An 18,218-nucleotide genomic window follows, 5' to 3' on the forward strand; every position below is an offset into this window, starting at 1 on the left:
CTTATCACAGTTCAATCTCTTCATGCACAAACAGTTGGAACTCTAGTAATGATCCTCTCTTCACCATTCGATCCCCTCTGACCACTTCAACCCGCCGCTTGGGACCAACCACGGTGGTCGACCAGACGCTCCACACGAGTCTGTCTCCGTCTCCTCTCCTCGCCGAAGACCCTGAACCTCGAACTCCTGCTCGGGGTCTGACCCCGTTAGCCAGCTCACAGCACCGCGTCCGCGCTCTCTCTCTCTCTCCCCATCGCGCCTTCTGCCCCAAAAACCCGCGCATCACAATAGCTTACAGACACACAAGAAAGAATAACATCTATCCCAATTGGTTCGTTCGTCCTCTTATCAATAATATGACCCAAACAAGCTGCTAGCGAGAGAACTTTCTCAGCAGTTAACATAACAAAGAAGCCATTTTAATTAGCCTACACGGTAACGTAAAAGAAGAAGCTCCTTACATTCAGTATTGGGATGTATTACTGTCAGGAAAACACAGTGATGCAGCTGTTTCACAGCTTCAGGAGCTGGAATTCAATCCTGACCTCTGGTGCTCTCTGAGTCCAGCATAGAACATAGAAATCTACAGGCCCTTCGGCCCACAATGTTGTGCCAACCATGTAACCTACTCTAGAAACTGCCTAGAATTTCCCTAGCGCATAGCCCTCTACTTTTCTAAGCTCCATGTATCTATCTAAGAGTCTCTTAAAAGACCCTGTTGTATCCTCCTCCACCACCATCACTGGCAGTGTATTCCACGCACCCACCATTCTGTGAAAAACTTACCCCCTGACATCCCCTCTGTACCTACTTCCAAGCACCTTAAGACTATGCCCCCTTGGGAAAAAGCCTCTGGCTATCCACATGATTAATGCCTCTCATCATCTTATACACCTCTATAAGGTCAGCTCTCATCCTCCATCACTCCAAGGAGAAAAGGCCAAGTTCACTCAACCTATTCTCATAAGGCGCAGTCTTTAATCCAGGCAACATAAATCTCCTCTGCAGTCTCTCTATAGTATCCACATCCTTCCTGTAGTGAGGTGACCAGAACTGAACACAGTACTCCAAGGGGGGTCTTATATAGCTGTAACATTACCTCATGGTTCTTGAACTCAATTCCACAGTTGATAAATGCCAACACACCATATGCCTTCTTAACAACACTGTCAACCTGTGCAGCAGCTTTGAGTGTCCTATGGACACGGACCCCAAGATCTCTCTGATTCTCAACACTGCCAAGAGTACATGTTTGCATCTTCATCTACTTCGCTGGGGTGTTCCAATTTCCTTCCACATCCTAAAGAGGTGCTGGCTGGAGGACTAGCTGACCAGTGTAAGTTAGTCCTTGGGTAAGTATTGCTAGGAGACGAATGGAAAAGGTTATTTTACTACCCATTTCGCCACTGGCGTTTAGGGCAGCAATGAAGGTCCTCCATCTCTGGTGCTGTTCTGGGCTTCCTTCATAAGGTTGGTAAACTCAGTTTTCACTACTGTCAGTCATATAAGTCCCGGGTAGAGACTCAGGAATACTGTATCACTCGGTTGTAGTTGGATTCTTCATTGCTGTTTCTGAAACAGTTTGGTTTTTACCAGACAGGGTTGTTAGCCCTGAGCTGAACCCCCAAACCTGGAGGACCTGTAGACCACTCTTAGGTTGTCCTCTACCCTTTGACCTACTTGGCATGGCTGACCCTACCAAGAGCCAAAGCATAAAGCCCTGACTGCAGCCAGCATAGCTCTCCGGGTCATTGAGGCAGCAAGCCTCCAAACCAACAACAGGGTTTTGGAGGTGTGGAAGAGGGGAGGTGGTGTTGATGGGTGTTTGAGGGGAATGTGTGGGGTTGGAACTAAAGAGACCGCTCTTAGAGCCAGTGCAGACTGAATGGTCCACGTGACTTCCTTCTGTTTTAATTTGTAAACAGCAAGCTCCCGCACGCAGCAAAGTGATAATGAAGAAATGATTTGTCTTTGTGATGTTGTGTAAAGGATTGTTATTGGCCAAAACAACAAGAGAACATGCCCGCTCTGGGGTAGAGGAGAAGCCGTGGTTCAGAAAGAAGGAAGGCATGGCTGTGTAGCGGTTAGTGCAACACTATTACAGCGGCAGCAGCCCGTATTAATTGGTCACATGGGTATCATTAGGTGTATGGGCTCATTCTGTTGGAAGGACCTGTAACCCTGCTGTGACACGAAAATAAAAATTTCAGAAGTCCTATGCGGAATAGCTCACCGTCAGGCCAAATGCAATGGAGGCTTAGGAACCGGAAGAATAGAAGTGAATTCTTAATGGAGGCTAGGTGCTGGGAAGTAGAATCAATATGGTTGTAGAAGACTGTGCATTTCTCATCAATATTTATAGCTGGTCTATCCCCTGAGATGGAGAGATCCAGACGGGAAGAGAAAAGTCAGAGGTCAACCATTTTAACCCGAGACCAGAATCTAAATTGGCAGCAAAAGTGATGAAATATATGAGTTCTGTCTAAGTGCAAGAAGCCGTCGTCACGTAAGGAACACAGTCTAGGACCAGAGGGCTCAGCCTCAGAATACAAGGGGGTCCCTTTAGAACAGAGATAAGCAGGAACCTTATTAGCTGGGGGGGTGGTGAACCTGGAATTTATTGCCACAGATGGCTGTGGAGACCAAGTCATTGGGTATATTTTAAAGAGGAGGTTGACTAGTAAAGGCTGATTTATACTTCTGTGTCAAATCAACGCCGTAGGTACGGCATAGCCACGAACCCTACGCAGTGCCTACGTGGATTCCTACGCGGTAGCCTGACACGCACCCCTCCCAAAATGTAACTACGCGTCGCAGCAACGCAGCCCGCATCAGCTGTGATTGGTCTGCTTGGTAACATCGCATTTCCTCCTACGCTGCAATAGCTTCCCATTGGGCGACTGAAGGGCAGGGAAGGAACTCTGGCTGCAATGCTTTCCATAAAGCTTTACAGACCTCCAAAATTATGGAGGACACATTTCGCTTTTATGAGAAAAGACACTCGCTTTAAACTTATTTACCCTGAGAAAGACTACCATGATCATGAAGCCTTGCATGGGCAGGTGTGTGCGGTATGCGTGACGTGCGCAAATTGCAGAGCGACGCAGACACACCAACGCACGAGTATAAATGCTCACAATGTGCGTAGGCCACTTGCGTAGGTTACGGCGTCGAGTTGGCGCAGAAGTATAAATCAGCCGTAAAGGTGCCAAAGGTTATGGAGAGAAGAGGCGATTGAGAGGGAAAATAAATCAGCCATGATTGAATAGCAGAGCAGAATTGATGGGCTGAATGGCCTAATTCTGCTGGTATGTTTTGTGGTCTATGAACCTTTCAGTCATCTACACTCCAGGGAAAATTCCCCAGTCTGTCCAGCTTCTCCCAAAACCAAAGCCATTCACTCCTTGTGATGATATCTTTGTTACAGATACTGTAGGTGACCAGAAATGGAGCGAGACGTGATCAGCTACGTCACCAATGGCTTTACAAATCTACTCCATACAATCCCCAGTAGATGTGGGTATTAGTGATTAATGGTCAAAGGGTGAGACCACTGGGATTCAGGTTTAGATGATGAACTACAAAATGTGTAATATATACTCGGTAGACACATTATTAAGCACAGCTGCTCGTTGATGCAAGTACCTAATCAGCCAAACACGTGGCAGCAACTCAATGCATAAAAGCATGCAGACATGGTCAAGAAGTTCAGTTGTTGTTCAGAGCAAACATCAGAATGGGGAAGAAATGTGATCTAAGTGACTTTGACCGTGGGACGATTGTTGGTGCCAGACGGGGTGTTATGAATGTCTCAGAAACTGCTGATCTCCTGGGATTTTCATGCACAGCAGTCTCTAGATTTTACAGATAGTGGTGCAAAACACAGAAAACCACCAAGTGAGCAGCAGTTGTGTGGGTGAAAACACCTTGTTAATGTCAGAGGAGAATGGCCAGAACAGTTCAAGGTGACAGGACGGTAACAGTAACTCAGATAACCACATGTTGCAACAGTGGAGTGCAGAAGAGCGTCTCTGAGCACTCAACATGTTGAACCTTGAAGTGGATGGGTTACAGCAGCAAAAGGCCACGAACATACACTCCGTGGCCACTTTGTTAACTACAAGGAGGTACCTAATAAAGTAGCCACTGAGTGTATATTTTCACTGAAGAGGAGCTTGAGAGTTGAGAGCATTCCTGTCATGCTGTTAGTTAAAGGGTTCCAGATTATAAATTAACACCAATTACGGGATTGCAATCAATGTCCACGTCAAGAAAATGTTTCCCATAAACCTGCTGCCATGGTGAAGGTATAGGGCATGTTGTTAATGGATCATTTAAATGTACACACACTAATGGTATGAAAGTATGGCAAGGCAAGAGTTAAGTGGATATTGTGTAACCAGCCCAGGGAAGAAAGCCCTCTGAAGAGCATTGCTTCCTTCTGCACAGCCGGGGACCAGAGCCATTTAGCTTACTGAGACAAGGTAAGGATGTGATGCAAGGATTCACTGAACATACACCAATAAGGGACAATTACTTCACTAACTTCAGAGTATTTTTAATTGTTAGCTTGTAGTTTCTATTAACACCTATATTGTGAATGTTGCTTGATCTTGCAAGTAAGGAATTTGAATATACACAAGATTACCAAATAGTTAATACCACTCCCACCCCCCCCCCCCCACCTTTCGATTCAGGCATCTTCCCCCTTCGCTCTCAGTCCTGAAGAAGGGTCTTGGCCCAAAACGTCAACTCTTCACTCTTTTCCACAGATGCAGCCTGACCTGCTGAGTTCCTCCAGCATTTTGTGTGTTTCTCTTTGGACTTACAGCATCTGCAGTCTTTTTTGTGTTTGTGATTTAATATCTGTAACTGCCAGTCAATTCTATATAAAAATGGCATTTCTCCGTTCAGCAGAAGACCACAAACATAAATTCAGTGCTCACTTTATTCAGTCCGGGAGATACCTAAAAGTGGCTACTGGATGTATGTTCTGCCCATCATAAAAGAGAAAAAGAGACATATGCAGTCCTGGAGATACCTAATAAAGTGACAACTGGATGTATTTTCAATCTTCATAAAGGAGAAGAGATGTATTCACAGCTTCCTTCATATTGCATTAAGATGTTCATTTTAAGCAACATGACTAACCAAATTGATGTTTCACAGGAGGTAACATCACACTGCTTTGTCAGAGCAGTTCTATTCCAACAAAATATGTTACTATGAACTGAACTGAATCTCCTGGTTCAAGTACAGTCATCTGCCACCTGGGTTATAGAAAAAAATCATAGCTTCTATGGTGCAAGTGTACATTTTCCACAGAGCTTTTTATTTGATTAATTAGATTCAAACTATTTCTGGAACATTACTGCAGCAAGATAGCAATGTTATATAATATTTAATTAACAGTATATTTACAATCAAAATAAATTTCCAGAAGTATGCAATCATTTTGTCATTCAGACATCTAGATCTAGGAATATCCAGAATTATTCCTACGGCAATAAAGGTGCAAGAATTGTTTGCTTTGTAGCTAACTTTGATCAGCAGCACTGGGGCTCCACAGGGGGCTGTCTTGTCTCCCTTTCTCTTCACCATTTACTCCTCGGACTTCAACTACTGCACAGAGTCTTGTCATCTTCAGAAGTTTTCTGATGACTCTGTCATAGTTGGATGCATCAGCAAGGGAGATGAGACTGAGTACAGGGCTACGGTAGGAAACTTTGTCACTTGGTGTGAGCAGAATTATCTGCAGCTTAATGTGAAAAAGACTAAGGAGCTGGTGGTAGACCTGAGGAGAGCTAAGGTACCGGCAACTCCTGTTTCCATCCAGGGGGTCAGTGTGGACATGGTGGAGGATTACAAATACCTGGGGATACGAATTGACAATAAACTGGACTGGTCAAAGAACACTGAGGCTGTCTACAAGAAGGGTCAGAGCCGTCTCTATTTCCTGAGGAGACTGAGGTCCTTTAACATCTGCCGGACGATGCTCTATGAGTCTGTGGTGGCCAGTGCTATCATGTTTGCTGTTGTGTGCTGGGGCAGCAGGCTGAGGGTGGCAGACACCAACAGAATCAACAAACTCAACAAACTCATTCGTAAAGCCAGTGATGTTGTGGGGATGGAACTGGACTCTCTGACAGTGGTGTCTGAAAAGAGGATGCTGTCTAAGTTGCATGCCATCTTGGTCAATGTCTCCCATCCACTACATAATGTACTGGGTGGGCACAGGAGTACATTCAGCCAGAGACTCATTCCACTGAGATGCAGCACTGAGCGTCATAGGAAGTCATTCCTGCCTGTGGCCATCAAACTTTACAACTCCTCCCTTGGAGGGTCAGACACCCTGAGCCAATAGGCTGGTCCTGGACTTATTTCATAATTTACTGGCATAATTTACATATTACTATTTAACTATTTATGATTCTATTACTAGTTATTATTTATGGAGCAACTGTAACAAAAACCAGTTTTCCCCGGGATTAATAAAGTATGACTATGACTATGAACCCCACATTACACTTTGGTGGAAATGTGCTCTAATTGGAAGATCGTTTCTCTTTTCACAGGATTTCAATGTGCGAAAGAACGGTGGACAGGGTTACTCACCTGTATGCATGAAAGACTAAGTTACAGGGCTAATTGTAGTGTAATTAATATTTCAGTAATATTTGAGTAAATTGTAAATATATTGTTCGTTAAGCATTCTTTCTTTACATAATTCATTATGGGTTACACAAGAAGTACGTGAATGGCATACGTTACTACACCACCATGTCATAGGTGAGTGCCTCCCTTAAAAAAAAGGGAAAAAATCTAAGTAGATAAAACATTTCCCGGCTCCTGTGAGTTTCTTCTGATTAGTTGCTGGAATTAGGAAACATTCCACTAATCACCAATGGCTTAAGTTTAGACAGCCAAACATCATAACCTTTATATTTATAACTTGTATTATTGAGAACAAATTATCTGTGTTATTTTGTGTGATCCTGATTTGACTAGCGTACTTAGCAATAAGATCAGAACATTAAAGGGCTTCATTAGGAATCCTGAGGTTCCTCCCACAGGTTTTGGAGTTCACTGTTCATTTTATAGACATCATTTTCAGCAGAACCTAAAAGAAACAAACATGAAATTAGATTACGATTTGTATATACCTGATGTTACGGGGAAGCACGTTCAGTATGAGGCATAAGACACTGATTGCAAATACACACATTAGCTATTTATTTACAAAACAACCAGTCAAACACTCAACCAAACATCTATATCAAACAGGTACTTATCTAAGTTCCCTAAATTACAAGACCACAACACTAAACATTCAATGACGTTCAAGCTAAACCCTATTACAGAATCTTATCTAGAGAATAGGATGGCGTTGGAGTGGCAAGTACTGGTTAGCCCAATGCTAGTACAACACCAGCAAAGTAGGTTAACTTCCCGCCGCTGTCTGTAATTCCTGGAAAAGTAAGACCATGCAGGAAGCTGATTGGTTGCTAAGTAGTTGTTTTTAGAAGGAACTACTTGCCCTTAAAGTGAAGTAGAGCTTTTGTTAATAGCTAAAGATGGAGGTCTTCATTGATAGCCATTGCCAAGACTTCCAGCTTTAATGGTGTGGTTTTCAAAGACAATTGAAGTAGATGCAGATTCACTTGGAAGTCTAGTTCATGTGGCTGGTCATCGGAGTGATCAAGGATATTACTTTAAAAACTTGCAAAATATTATTTTTGAGGTTAATTGTGCTTCTCAGAAATGTCTTGCTACATTGATCAGTAGTAAACACAAAATAATCTGCAGATGCTGGGATCAAAGCAACACTCACAACTCGCTGGAGGAACTCAGCAGGTCAGGCAGCATTCATGGAAACGTTGAGTCTATCCCTATCCCTATTTCATTCTGCCTCTCCCCCAGCTGCCTATCACCTCCCTCATGGTTCTGCCTCCTACTACCCATTGTTTTCCCGCCTATCACCTCCCTGCTTCCCCTCCTCCACCCCTTTGTCTTTCAAATTACTGGTTTTTCATCTGAACCTACCAGCCTTCTCCTTCCAACCCTCCCCCAGCTTCTTTATAGGGCCTCTGCCCCTTCCCCCTACAGTCCTGGCGAAGGGTTCCGGTCCGAAACGTCGACTCATCGTTTCCACGGATGCTGCCCGACCTGCTGAGTTCCTCCAGCGTGTTGTGAGTGTTGCTTTGATCAGTAGTTATTGCCAGTTCAACGACAAGAGATTCTAACCTAGAAAACTGATACAAACACGTAGAAGTAGTTGGGTCCCGCCTTCTAGAGACAGTATTCCTTAATGGTCACTCACTTATTCCCGTCACTCTGCTGTCCCTGTCAAGTTGAAATTGTGTAAAACATTGATGAGGCCTAATTTGGAGTATTGTGTGCAATTCTGGTCACCTAACTACAGGACAGATATCAATAAGATGGAAAGAGTGCAGAGAAAATTTACAAGGATGGTGCCAAGCCTTGAGGACCTGAGTTATAAGGAAAGCTTGAAAAGGTTAAAGCTTTAATCCCTAGAATATACAGTATGAGAATGAGATAGAGATATACAAAATTATAAAGTGTATAGATAGGGTAAATGCAAGCAGGCTTTTTTTCCACTGAGGTTGGGTGAGACTAGAACTAGAGATCATAGGTTAAGGTTGAAAGGTAAAAGACTTAGGAGGAACATGAGGGAAGGCTTTTTCTCTGAGAGGGTGGTGAGAGTGTGGAATGAACCGTCAGTGGATGTGGGGTCAATTACAGCATTTAAGAGAAATTTGGATCAGTGCATAGATGGGAGAGGTATGGAGGCTATGGTCCAGGTGCAGGTCAATGGGACTAGGCAGAATAATGGTTCAGCAAGGGTTAAATGAGCCAAAGAGCCTGTTTCTGTGCCGTGGTGCTCTCTGACTATTCCTTCTCGCCTCATAAAATGTGACTTGTCCCCGCTTACAGCCTGTAGTCAGTCAGCCTCCTGAGTTTCCCCTGGATCTAAACGTGCTGAATGTCTTCTGCAGTGACCCTCCTCCAGAAAAACAGCTCAAATGAGATTGAAGTCTAGTTCAGCAGGGGAAAGGCAAGGAAACTCTGAGAAATCTTTACCTGTGTCAGAATGTACTTCTCTTCCATGAGTCTCTCTATAATATCAAAATGATCCTTGTTTGATATATCATGAAAAGATGCATTGAATCCAGCAGCCTTAATAGCCTGAAAGAACAATATTTTTTTAAAAAATCACATATAAATGTACCTTTTTCTGCATCATAAAGTCATCAGCGACATTTTCACATACAAATTACTTAGAGTCTTTAGAAGGATAGTGTAATGGGAGTTCTGTCAGCCTCTTAATAGACTTACTGAAGAATACTTTATTCATTGACAGCAATGCACTTTCTTAATTGCCTTTGAAAGGTACTGGTGAGACTCTTTCTTTTAATTCATAACATCCTTTCTGTGCTACTGAGGGAAGAAGGTCCAGGATTTAAGCCCAATGACACTGGTAATATTATTTTGAGACTGTATGTGCTGGATCGTAGCTATATGAGCTGTGTGTGACTATATTTACTGTGTTTTGCACACAGAGGAATGATGGTTCATTTAGTTATATACATGTGTATGGTGGAATGTCAATAAACTTGAATTTGAACTTGAGAAAACACTCTAGCATTGGAGCAAAGAATGGGGAGTGCACTGAATAATGTACTGTTCATCTAAAACCCTCCCAGTAAATCTTAGTTATTACATGGCATTAATCTGGTGAAAGTTTTCTGAAAACAGCCCCATAATCTCAAACTAATGATTAAAAGATTCTGCCCATGCTGGAAATCCAGAGTAGCACACACAAAATGCTGGACGAACTCAGCAGGTCAGGCAGCCTCTGAGGAGAGGAATAAACAGTCGACATTTCGGACCAACACCCTTCATCCAATGAGCTGCTGAGTCCATCCAGCATTTTGTGTGTATTACTAATCATTTAAAAAGGCTGCTTAATATGATACTCAAGAGGTTTTGAGGTGAAACTTAAGATTCTCTCAATGACAATAGAAGATAATTGACTCCTGCTAGGACGTGATACCATCCTCTCAGGATGCAGGTGTATATTTTGATTGCTGCCTGTGATTGCATCTGTGCAGGATTAATGCCATCTTTTTGGTCATAGTGCCTCTTGACGTCCCTGTGGCCTCTGTTTGGTGATTGGAGTACAGAAGTTATTGGCAGTTGTTGACAGAAGTTCAAGTTTAGAGATGGGACACTGACCCAGGGGCCTTCTACACTGATATATTGTTTTCTCCCGCTAATGCTCAGGCCAGCAGTCTTTATGAAAGCTATTAGTTTCTTCGCTCCAATAGCTTTCTAAGATATCTCCCAAGAAATTCTATTTTATGGCAAATTTATGATATGTGCTACATGATGAAATTTTATAAAAAACCTAATTGTACCTTCTATGCACATAGCACGGTGCAGGAAATTGTGTCACAGCCCGCTGCACTTATAAGCATGTATACACAGGGCGTTTACTAGACATGCGTAGCAATGTCAAGCAATGCACAACCTTTGCCATAGTTACAATATTTCACCCAGTTTATTGGTGTATTTTACCCAGAACATTAAAACCTGCTTCTGCTTTTCTTAAAGTGCCTGAGCGAGGTCACCGTGGGAGTGCAGCAGCAAGGATTCCATCATTCTGTCTTAAGAAAAGACCCTTATCTCTGATCAAGATTGAAAAAAAAATCTTAGCAATCCTATCCTCTGTAATTCCATGGGTCACAAGTCACCCTGTCACACAATCTACTTCCCACCATTTTTTTCCTTGATTCATCCACCTGTATCATCTCCAATCTCGTCTCTCTATCCCATATCTTCCCCCTGATCTCCAATCTTCTCTCTGGCTTTAAATGAGGAATTAAGACCTTTCCCCAAGTCGATATAATAGATACTTGCCACCCATGGAATTACCGCCTCAAAAGTAGTTAAGTTCACTAACACCATTATTTATATCAGTGCACATAATTCCATTCTATTTTCGTTCTGATTTAATAGTTGGATGGGTTATTACAAGGTGCTCCATACAGTCAGCATTTTGCTTTAAAGCTGCTTAGTAGCATAGTGGTTAGCACAATACTTTACAGTATCAGCCGGGTTCAATTCCAGCCACTGTCTATAAGGAGTTTGTACCTTCTCCCCATGACTACGTGGGTTTCCTCCGGGTGCTCCCACATTCCAAAGATGTACTGGTTGCTAGGTTAATTGATTATTGTAAATTGTCCCTTGATTAAGCTGGGGTTAAATCGGTTGATTGCTGGTCGACGCGGCTCAAAGGGCTGGAAGGGCCTATTCCATGCTGTATCTCACAAGGTAAAATAAATCAACAAAATATCTTTAAATCAATTATAATGATTTTTTCCTCAATTTTCCTGTGCTAAACCACTAGAATGAAATTGCTCCATTAATGTGAAAATCTTGCAGCTATTCTATTCTGCACTGATTTAAATTATGGTGCAGTCTTCTACGTTAAGAGAAAAAATTGCTTTGCAAAAATATTAAGTATCATAAGGGAAAGGTAAAGTAGCCAATTTTTAAAATGATTATAGTCCTCAATAATGGGGGAATGTGGAGAGAGAATCCACTTGGGTCTCCAGCAAAGTAATTTAAATTGACTGTTTTTCAGAATTATCTTCCAGTGATTTTAAATTGCTTTTGGATTATAGCGCAGCCGATGGAAGTGTGAAGGTATTAGCACAGTTTCTAGAGATCAAAATAATAAATAGTTCACCCTTTCTGGAGGCATCAAGCTTGCACTGGGGAGTGGCTTCAAGCAAGTAATATTTGTAAAAGGAAATTATTGGAAATACGAAATAAAACCAGAATTGCTGGAAATGGAAATTGCTGGAGATAGGGAGAGAGTGGGTGATAGAAGGGCAGACTGACAGAGACAGAGAGAGAGAGAAAGAGGGAGACTGGCAGAGAGAGAGAGAGAGAGAGAGTGAGAGAAAGTGGGGAGAGTTTGTGAGAGCAGGAGAGGGAAATAGAGGGGAGGGAGAGAGAGAGAATGTAACAAGGAAACTAAAGCCAGTCAATGTCCATTGCACTCTAGAAGAGAGACAGAAATGAAGGGATTATGAACCAATTGGACCTGCATCTCTGTGAAACTACTCAATTCTTTTATTAAGGTTAGAGTGATCTAAAAAATGATTTTCTTTATTTGACCAGAGAAAGGCCGATCAATGCTAGAAATCTGAAACAAAGCCAAATGAAGTGAAGTAAAGTGATGCAGGAGAAACGCAGCAAGTCAGGTAACATCTAATGGGTGACTCCTTTACTTCTCATGTGGAATCACTTTAGGGGGTGCAACAGGGAAATGACTACTTCCAGAGTGACACTAAACCTTTGAGAATGACTGTTATCACATTGCACTGGGGGGGGAGGGGGGATGGGAGGGAGGGAATCAATATTCAATTGAAAATTGCTGAATAAAGGTTATCTGGCCACTTACCTGTCGCAAAATCTTGCCGTGTTCTATTTGTCAACACAAAGAGTCTTGATGAACACCAGAAATAATTCTATAATGCTTGCCAACAAAATATCTACCTGATTATCTTAACACTCAATCATCATATGCAAAAGCTGCAAGGCTTCTATTAAACTCAGAACTTGTGGTGCACTGTATTCTAAAGAAAGGGTTACACGCTCTGTGGTCACTTTATTACGTACAGGAGTGGAACCTGTTGTGGGCTTCAGTTTCTGTGGTCCATCAATGGATTCAATGTGTTGTGCATTCGGAGATATCGTTTTGCACACCACTGTTATAGCGCATGGTTATTTGAGTTCCTGCCAGCTTGCTGTCAGCTTGAACCAGTCCAGCCATTCTTCTCTGACCTCTCCCATTAACAAGATGTATTTGACCATAGAACTGCTGCTCACTGGATATTTTTTGTTTCTTGCGCCATTCTCTGTAAACTCTAGAGACAGGTGTGCTTGAAAATCCCAGAAGGTCAGCAGTTTCTGAGATACTCAAACCACCCCATCTGGCACTAGCAATCATACCACAGTGAAAGTCACTTAGATCACATTTCTTCCCCATTCTGATGTTTTGGCCTGAACAACAACTGAACCTCTTGACCATGTCTGCTTGCTTTTATGCATTGACTTGCTGATTAGATATTTGCATTAACAAACAGGTGTACCTAATAAAAATTTACATTCAACATCCTGATAGAAACACAAAACCCTATTAACTTTGACCAAAAGCATTATTTCAAGTGTTTCCCATGGAAAGTTGCTAAACAATGTTACATGTTTATTCCATTTTCAATTCTTCTTGAATATCCTCGAGCACATCTAAAATGAGCACTGCCACAAGTGTAACTCTCGGTTCAGCTAGGGGCTTAATCTAGGGGAAGATAGCCCTCGACCCGGTCAAACTTAAGAAATCTTGTTTGGGTGGATGCTGCGTGATGTGTCCTCTGTTACGAATCAGTACCACCTAATAACAAACAGTACACAATATGCGATTAAACGATTGAGATTTATAATTTGACTGTATGGTTAATAAAGAAACAAAAAAAAAAGAAAAGGGCCTATTCTCATGAAACAGTCTAATGTGCAACGTTGGAGCTCACGGTTCAGTCCACTGGTTTTCCGTCAACCTCCTCCGACTGTAGCCAACCCTTGGACCCTTACTCCTAGTCCTCTCCATCTGGCGGTCTACCAACTCTCTCCATTCGCGGCTTCTCTCCTCATCTCTCCCTGGCAAAAGACCGCAAAATCCCTGCTCCCAAATCCGCAATCAAGAACAACATCCCTCTCATTGGACGGCCCACATTCCAAGGCCTCGTTATCTCTAGTCATAACCCAAACCTTGCTGCTACGGAGAAACCATTACATGAGCAGTGAAAGCAACAAGAAAGCGACATCCATCCAGGCCATGCTCTCTTCACGCTGCTGCCATTAGGCAGGAGGTACAGGAGCCTTAGATCCCACACCACCAGGTTCAACAACAGTGATTATACTACATTTCTCCAAGGATCATCAACAACATCTCCACCATCTCCTTCAGCACGGGCGCACCACACGGCTGCAAGCTTAGCCGCCTGCTCTACTCACCTTACACCTATGACTGTGTGGCTAAGTACAGCTCCAACAGCATATTCGAGCTTGCTGATGACACCACTGTTGTGGGCCAGACCAAAGGTGGTGATGAATCAACACACAGGAGAGAGACTGAAAATTTTACTGGGTAGTGTCATAAGAACAACTTCTCACTCAATGTCAGAAAGACCAAGGAACTGATTGTAGACTTCAGGAGAGGGAAACCAGAGGTCTATGAGCCAGTCCTTGCTGGAGGATCAGAGGTAGAGAGGGTTAGCAATTTTAAATTCCCGGGTGTTACTATTTCAGAGGACATGTCCTGGGCCCAGCATGTAAATGCACTCATGAGGAAAGCATGGTAGCACCTCTACTTCCTTAGAAGTCTGTGGAGATTTGGCGTGTCATCAAAAATTATGATCAGCTTCTAGAGATGTGTTGTGGAGAGGGTATTGACTGGCTGCATCACAGCTTGGTATGGAAACACCAATGCCTTTGAACGGACAAAGTAGTGGATTCAGCCCAGTACATCACAGGTAAAGCCCTCTCAATTTCAGAGCGTATCTACATGAAATACTGTTGTAGGAAAGCTGCATCCATCATCAAAGATCCTCACTATCCAGGCCATGCTCTTTTCTCAGGTAGAAGGTGCAAGAGCCTCAGGACTCGCACCACCAGCTTCAAGAACAGTTTACTACACCTCAACCATCAGGCTGTTGTACAAAAGGGGATAACTACACTCACTTGCCCGTCCATTGAGATATTCCCACAATCAATGATCTCACTTTAAGGATTCTTTATCTTGTTATTTCATGTTCTCGTTATTTATTGCTATTTTTTATTTTTGTGTTTACATAGTTTGTGGTCTTCTAACTGATCTTTCAATGATCCTGTTATAGTTACTATCATATAGATTTGCTGAGTATTCCCACAGGAAAATGAATCTTAGGGTTGTACGTGATGACATATATGTACTCTGATAATAAAAGTTTACTTTGAACTTTGAACCTTATTGTGTTGGGGAAGGCCTGTGAGTTTCTGAGATCCCAAGAACAATGCCGTCTGGTGTTTAGCTATTAAGTACTTAGCTCCTGGTAGGATCACCCATGGCGGTAAAGTCAAGGGGGAGAGTCCAGACAGAGTGCGATCCAACCAAGATCTCAACAGAGGAGCTGGCGGAAGCTGACGACACATCACAACAGCGATGAGGGTGGAGGAAGGCTGCAGCAGTGAAAGGTTGCCAGTCATCTTGGATTCTATGCCACCGGACCCAGACCCTGATCTGTCAAGGACCGCGTGATGGCTGCCTGAGCGTCAGCCTCCCCAGGTTAACCAAGGTCTCACACAGGAATCCTCCATTAAGAGAATCCATCCTAGCACTTCAGTTGAGTGCATCCCAGATCAGCCTCTGCTGCCACAAGCAACCCACGAATGGACAACCCCTTAGGAGAACATCACACCCGACTCAAGCGTTTGCACTACTATTACCCTACAACCATCAGGCTCCTGAATCAGTGAGGGAAAATTCACTCAGCTCAGCTCTGAACTGATTCTACAACTATAGACCAGGGGTTCGAAACCTGGGGTCCAAGGACCCCTCAGTTCATGGTAGGGGTCCGAAGCATAAAAAAAGGTTGGGAACTCCTGCTATGAGCTCACTTCCAAGGACTGTACAATTTGTTCTCAGTGTTATTTTTTTTTAAACTTTCTTTTGTAAAATTTGTCTTCTGTTGCACATCAGTTGTTTGTCAGTCTTTGTTTATGTACAGATTTTCATAAATTCTATTGAATTTCTTTATTTTCCTGTAAATGCCTCCAAGAAAAAGAATCTCAAGCTAGTACATGGTGACATATACAGTACAGACTTTGATAATAAATCTACTTTAAGTTTGGTGTTTCAAAATTTGCACAGACATCTGATAGGGCTGTTGAAGAGAAACAGATTATAAAGATACAAATTTTAGATGAAAGCAAATGTACCTGGTAATATTCCTGAGATTGTTTCCTAAATTCACTTGAATCATACTGAGCTACTGCAACAACAATCTCCAAGCTCTTGTCCAATCCTTTCATGGTATTCACAAACTCCATCGGGCTGTTTCGGATAGCATCATCCCTGTGATTTAAAAAAATATCATGATCCATCAAACCCTAATCTGCCAGCAAAGACTTTTATTATAATGATAATCACAAGAACTTCAACCAAGAATATTGGAAAACTGAACTTGTCACTTATAACCAGCTAAATTTGAAATCTATGATATATGACATTTCCCTTTCTATTCAAAACACAAATGAAAATATTATCATTTAAAATGCTCAATCCATTTCATAGAAAGAGAAATGGCACATATTACCATCGGTTTATGTGTCAGTCCATTCACTTCAAAGAATAATATATTAGCACAGTGGTTGGAAATAATTCAGAAAATATGTAGCTTGGGTGGTCGATGATTGAACTGAGTTGTTCTCTGATCTTGGCAATTTACTTACAAAAATTTCTTCAGCATATGACGAGGCATATGGTGATAAAAAATTTGCAAGTAAATTGCCAAGATCGGAGAACAACTCAACCCAACCATAGTGTTTAGCTTACTGCTTTACAGCGCTAGCTATAGGATTGGGGTTCAATTCGCACCGTTGTCCGTAAGCAGTTTGTACATTCTCCCTGTGCCTATGTGTGTTTCCTCCTACATTCAAAAGACATATGGATTATGCTTAGTAAGTTGTGGGAATGATATGTTTACTTATGGTGAATGAAATATGATTGAGGAATGAGTGCAAGTTTTCAGAGTCCAGGTAACTGGGGATGACAACTGCAAGAGTATTTGGAGCAGTGTCCTGGGACAAAGCAACTCTGGCTGCTTTGTTCCATCATAAGGTCAGAAATGGGGAAGTTCACTGATCATGCAGGGCCCAGTTTCATTCAGAACTATTCAGTCTATGCTTGTCCGCCCCCAACATCTGGTCAAGGTTCGGGCATGGGCTGATAAATGGTAAGAAGCATTCTCAACATCAGTGTGAGGCGATGGCCAAACCCATCAAGAGGGATTAGAGCCCGTTTGTGATATCCAATTGCATTATCAATACTGAGTTTGCCATCATCAGTTTCCTAAGGGTCAGCGTTGACCAGAAGTTCAACTGGTTCACTACATACCATGGCTGAAAGATTGGACCAGGAGACATGTAGTTCTGGTTCAGTTAGGGACTCACTGTAAGACTTTTCCATCATCTAGAAGGTGCAAGTCACATATTTGATAAAATATTTTCTTCCAGCCTGAATGAGTGCAGTTCCAATGATCCAATCAGGACAAACGGTTCATCAGGCAACATCTATGGAATGAAATTAACAGTCAGTGTTTTGGGCTGAGGCCCTTCATCAAGACTCAAGGGTCCTACTGAAGAGTCTCAGGCCCAAACCTTGACTGCTTATTTCCCTTCATAGATACTGCCTGACTTGCCGAGTTCCTCTAGCATTTTGTGTGTGTTGCTCAAGATTACTAGCAGGATCTCTTGTGTTCAGGACAAATGGCCCGATCAGTTGGTACCAATCCAGCAGCTTAAATATCAAATCGCCTCTCAAAGTCCAAACCTATGTCCCGTCATGAGAAGTGGAAATGGGTAAGACTGGCCAATATAGCTTTGGCAAAGCTGCATAAGCCAATTCCCTGTATAGTGGATACAATGGTTTACAGAAACATTGATGAACTCCAACCATGTGATCAATTCTGGACAATGGAGACAAAGGGGTCATCAATGGCCTCTGCGCCACTGGGAGGTAAGGGCCCAAGAAGAAGAAGAAGAAGAAGAAGAAGCCTTTACAATCAATGCAACAGTGTCTGCAGCGAGTATCCAGCTGCAAAACACTCTGCAGTTACTCAGCTAAGTCAATGCAACAACCTCTCCCAAACACACCACTTTTAACACCAAGAAAAGACAAAGGATTAAGTCAAAGAGGAACACTGCCATCTGAATGTTCACCTTCAAGCTGTATTCCATCCACCCTTACTTGAAAGTACATTATCGTCACTGGATTTAAATCTCAGAACCCTTTGAACCCCTTATCTAAAAAAGGACATGCTGATATTGGAGAGAATCCGGAGGAGAGTCACAAAAATAATCCCAGGTTCAAA

At 42.6% G+C, this 18,218-nt stretch overlaps 1 protein-coding gene and 1 long non-coding RNA gene across 4 annotated transcripts in view; one reads left to right on the top strand and one right to left on the bottom strand.

Annotated features, from left to right (window-relative positions):
- LOC140187283 (uncharacterized) overlaps positions 1–18,218 on the top strand; it is a 38,894-nt gene that overhangs the window by 2,244 nt on the left and 18,432 nt on the right. Inside the window, exon 2 of the long non-coding RNA XR_011883048.1 lies at positions 12,211–12,293. This is a non-coding gene — a long non-coding RNA (uncharacterized lncRNA). The remainder of the gene's footprint in view (positions 1–12,210; positions 12,294–18,218) is intronic.
- The window catches only part of afmid (arylformamidase), a 45,096-nt gene continuing 32,189 nt past the window's right edge, over positions 5,312–18,218 (bottom strand). For all 3 annotated transcript variants that reach the window (XM_072241935.1, XM_072241934.1, XM_072241933.1), the window contains 3 exons: positions 16,066–16,201; positions 9,103–9,207; positions 5,312–7,120 (listed from right to left, as the gene is read on the bottom strand). In XM_072241935.1, the coding sequence (XP_072098036.1) occupies positions 7,091–7,120; positions 9,103–9,207; positions 16,066–16,201 (271 nt within the window). In that variant the 3' untranslated portion in view covers positions 5,312–7,090. The remainder of the gene's footprint in view (positions 7,121–9,102; positions 9,208–16,065; positions 16,202–18,218) is intronic.

The sequence above is a fragment of the Mobula birostris genome, chromosome 24, assembly GCF_030028105.1.
Source record: "Mobula birostris isolate sMobBir1 chromosome 24, sMobBir1.hap1, whole genome shotgun sequence".
Taxonomy (NCBI): domain Eukaryota; kingdom Metazoa; phylum Chordata; class Chondrichthyes; order Myliobatiformes; family Myliobatidae; genus Mobula; species Mobula birostris.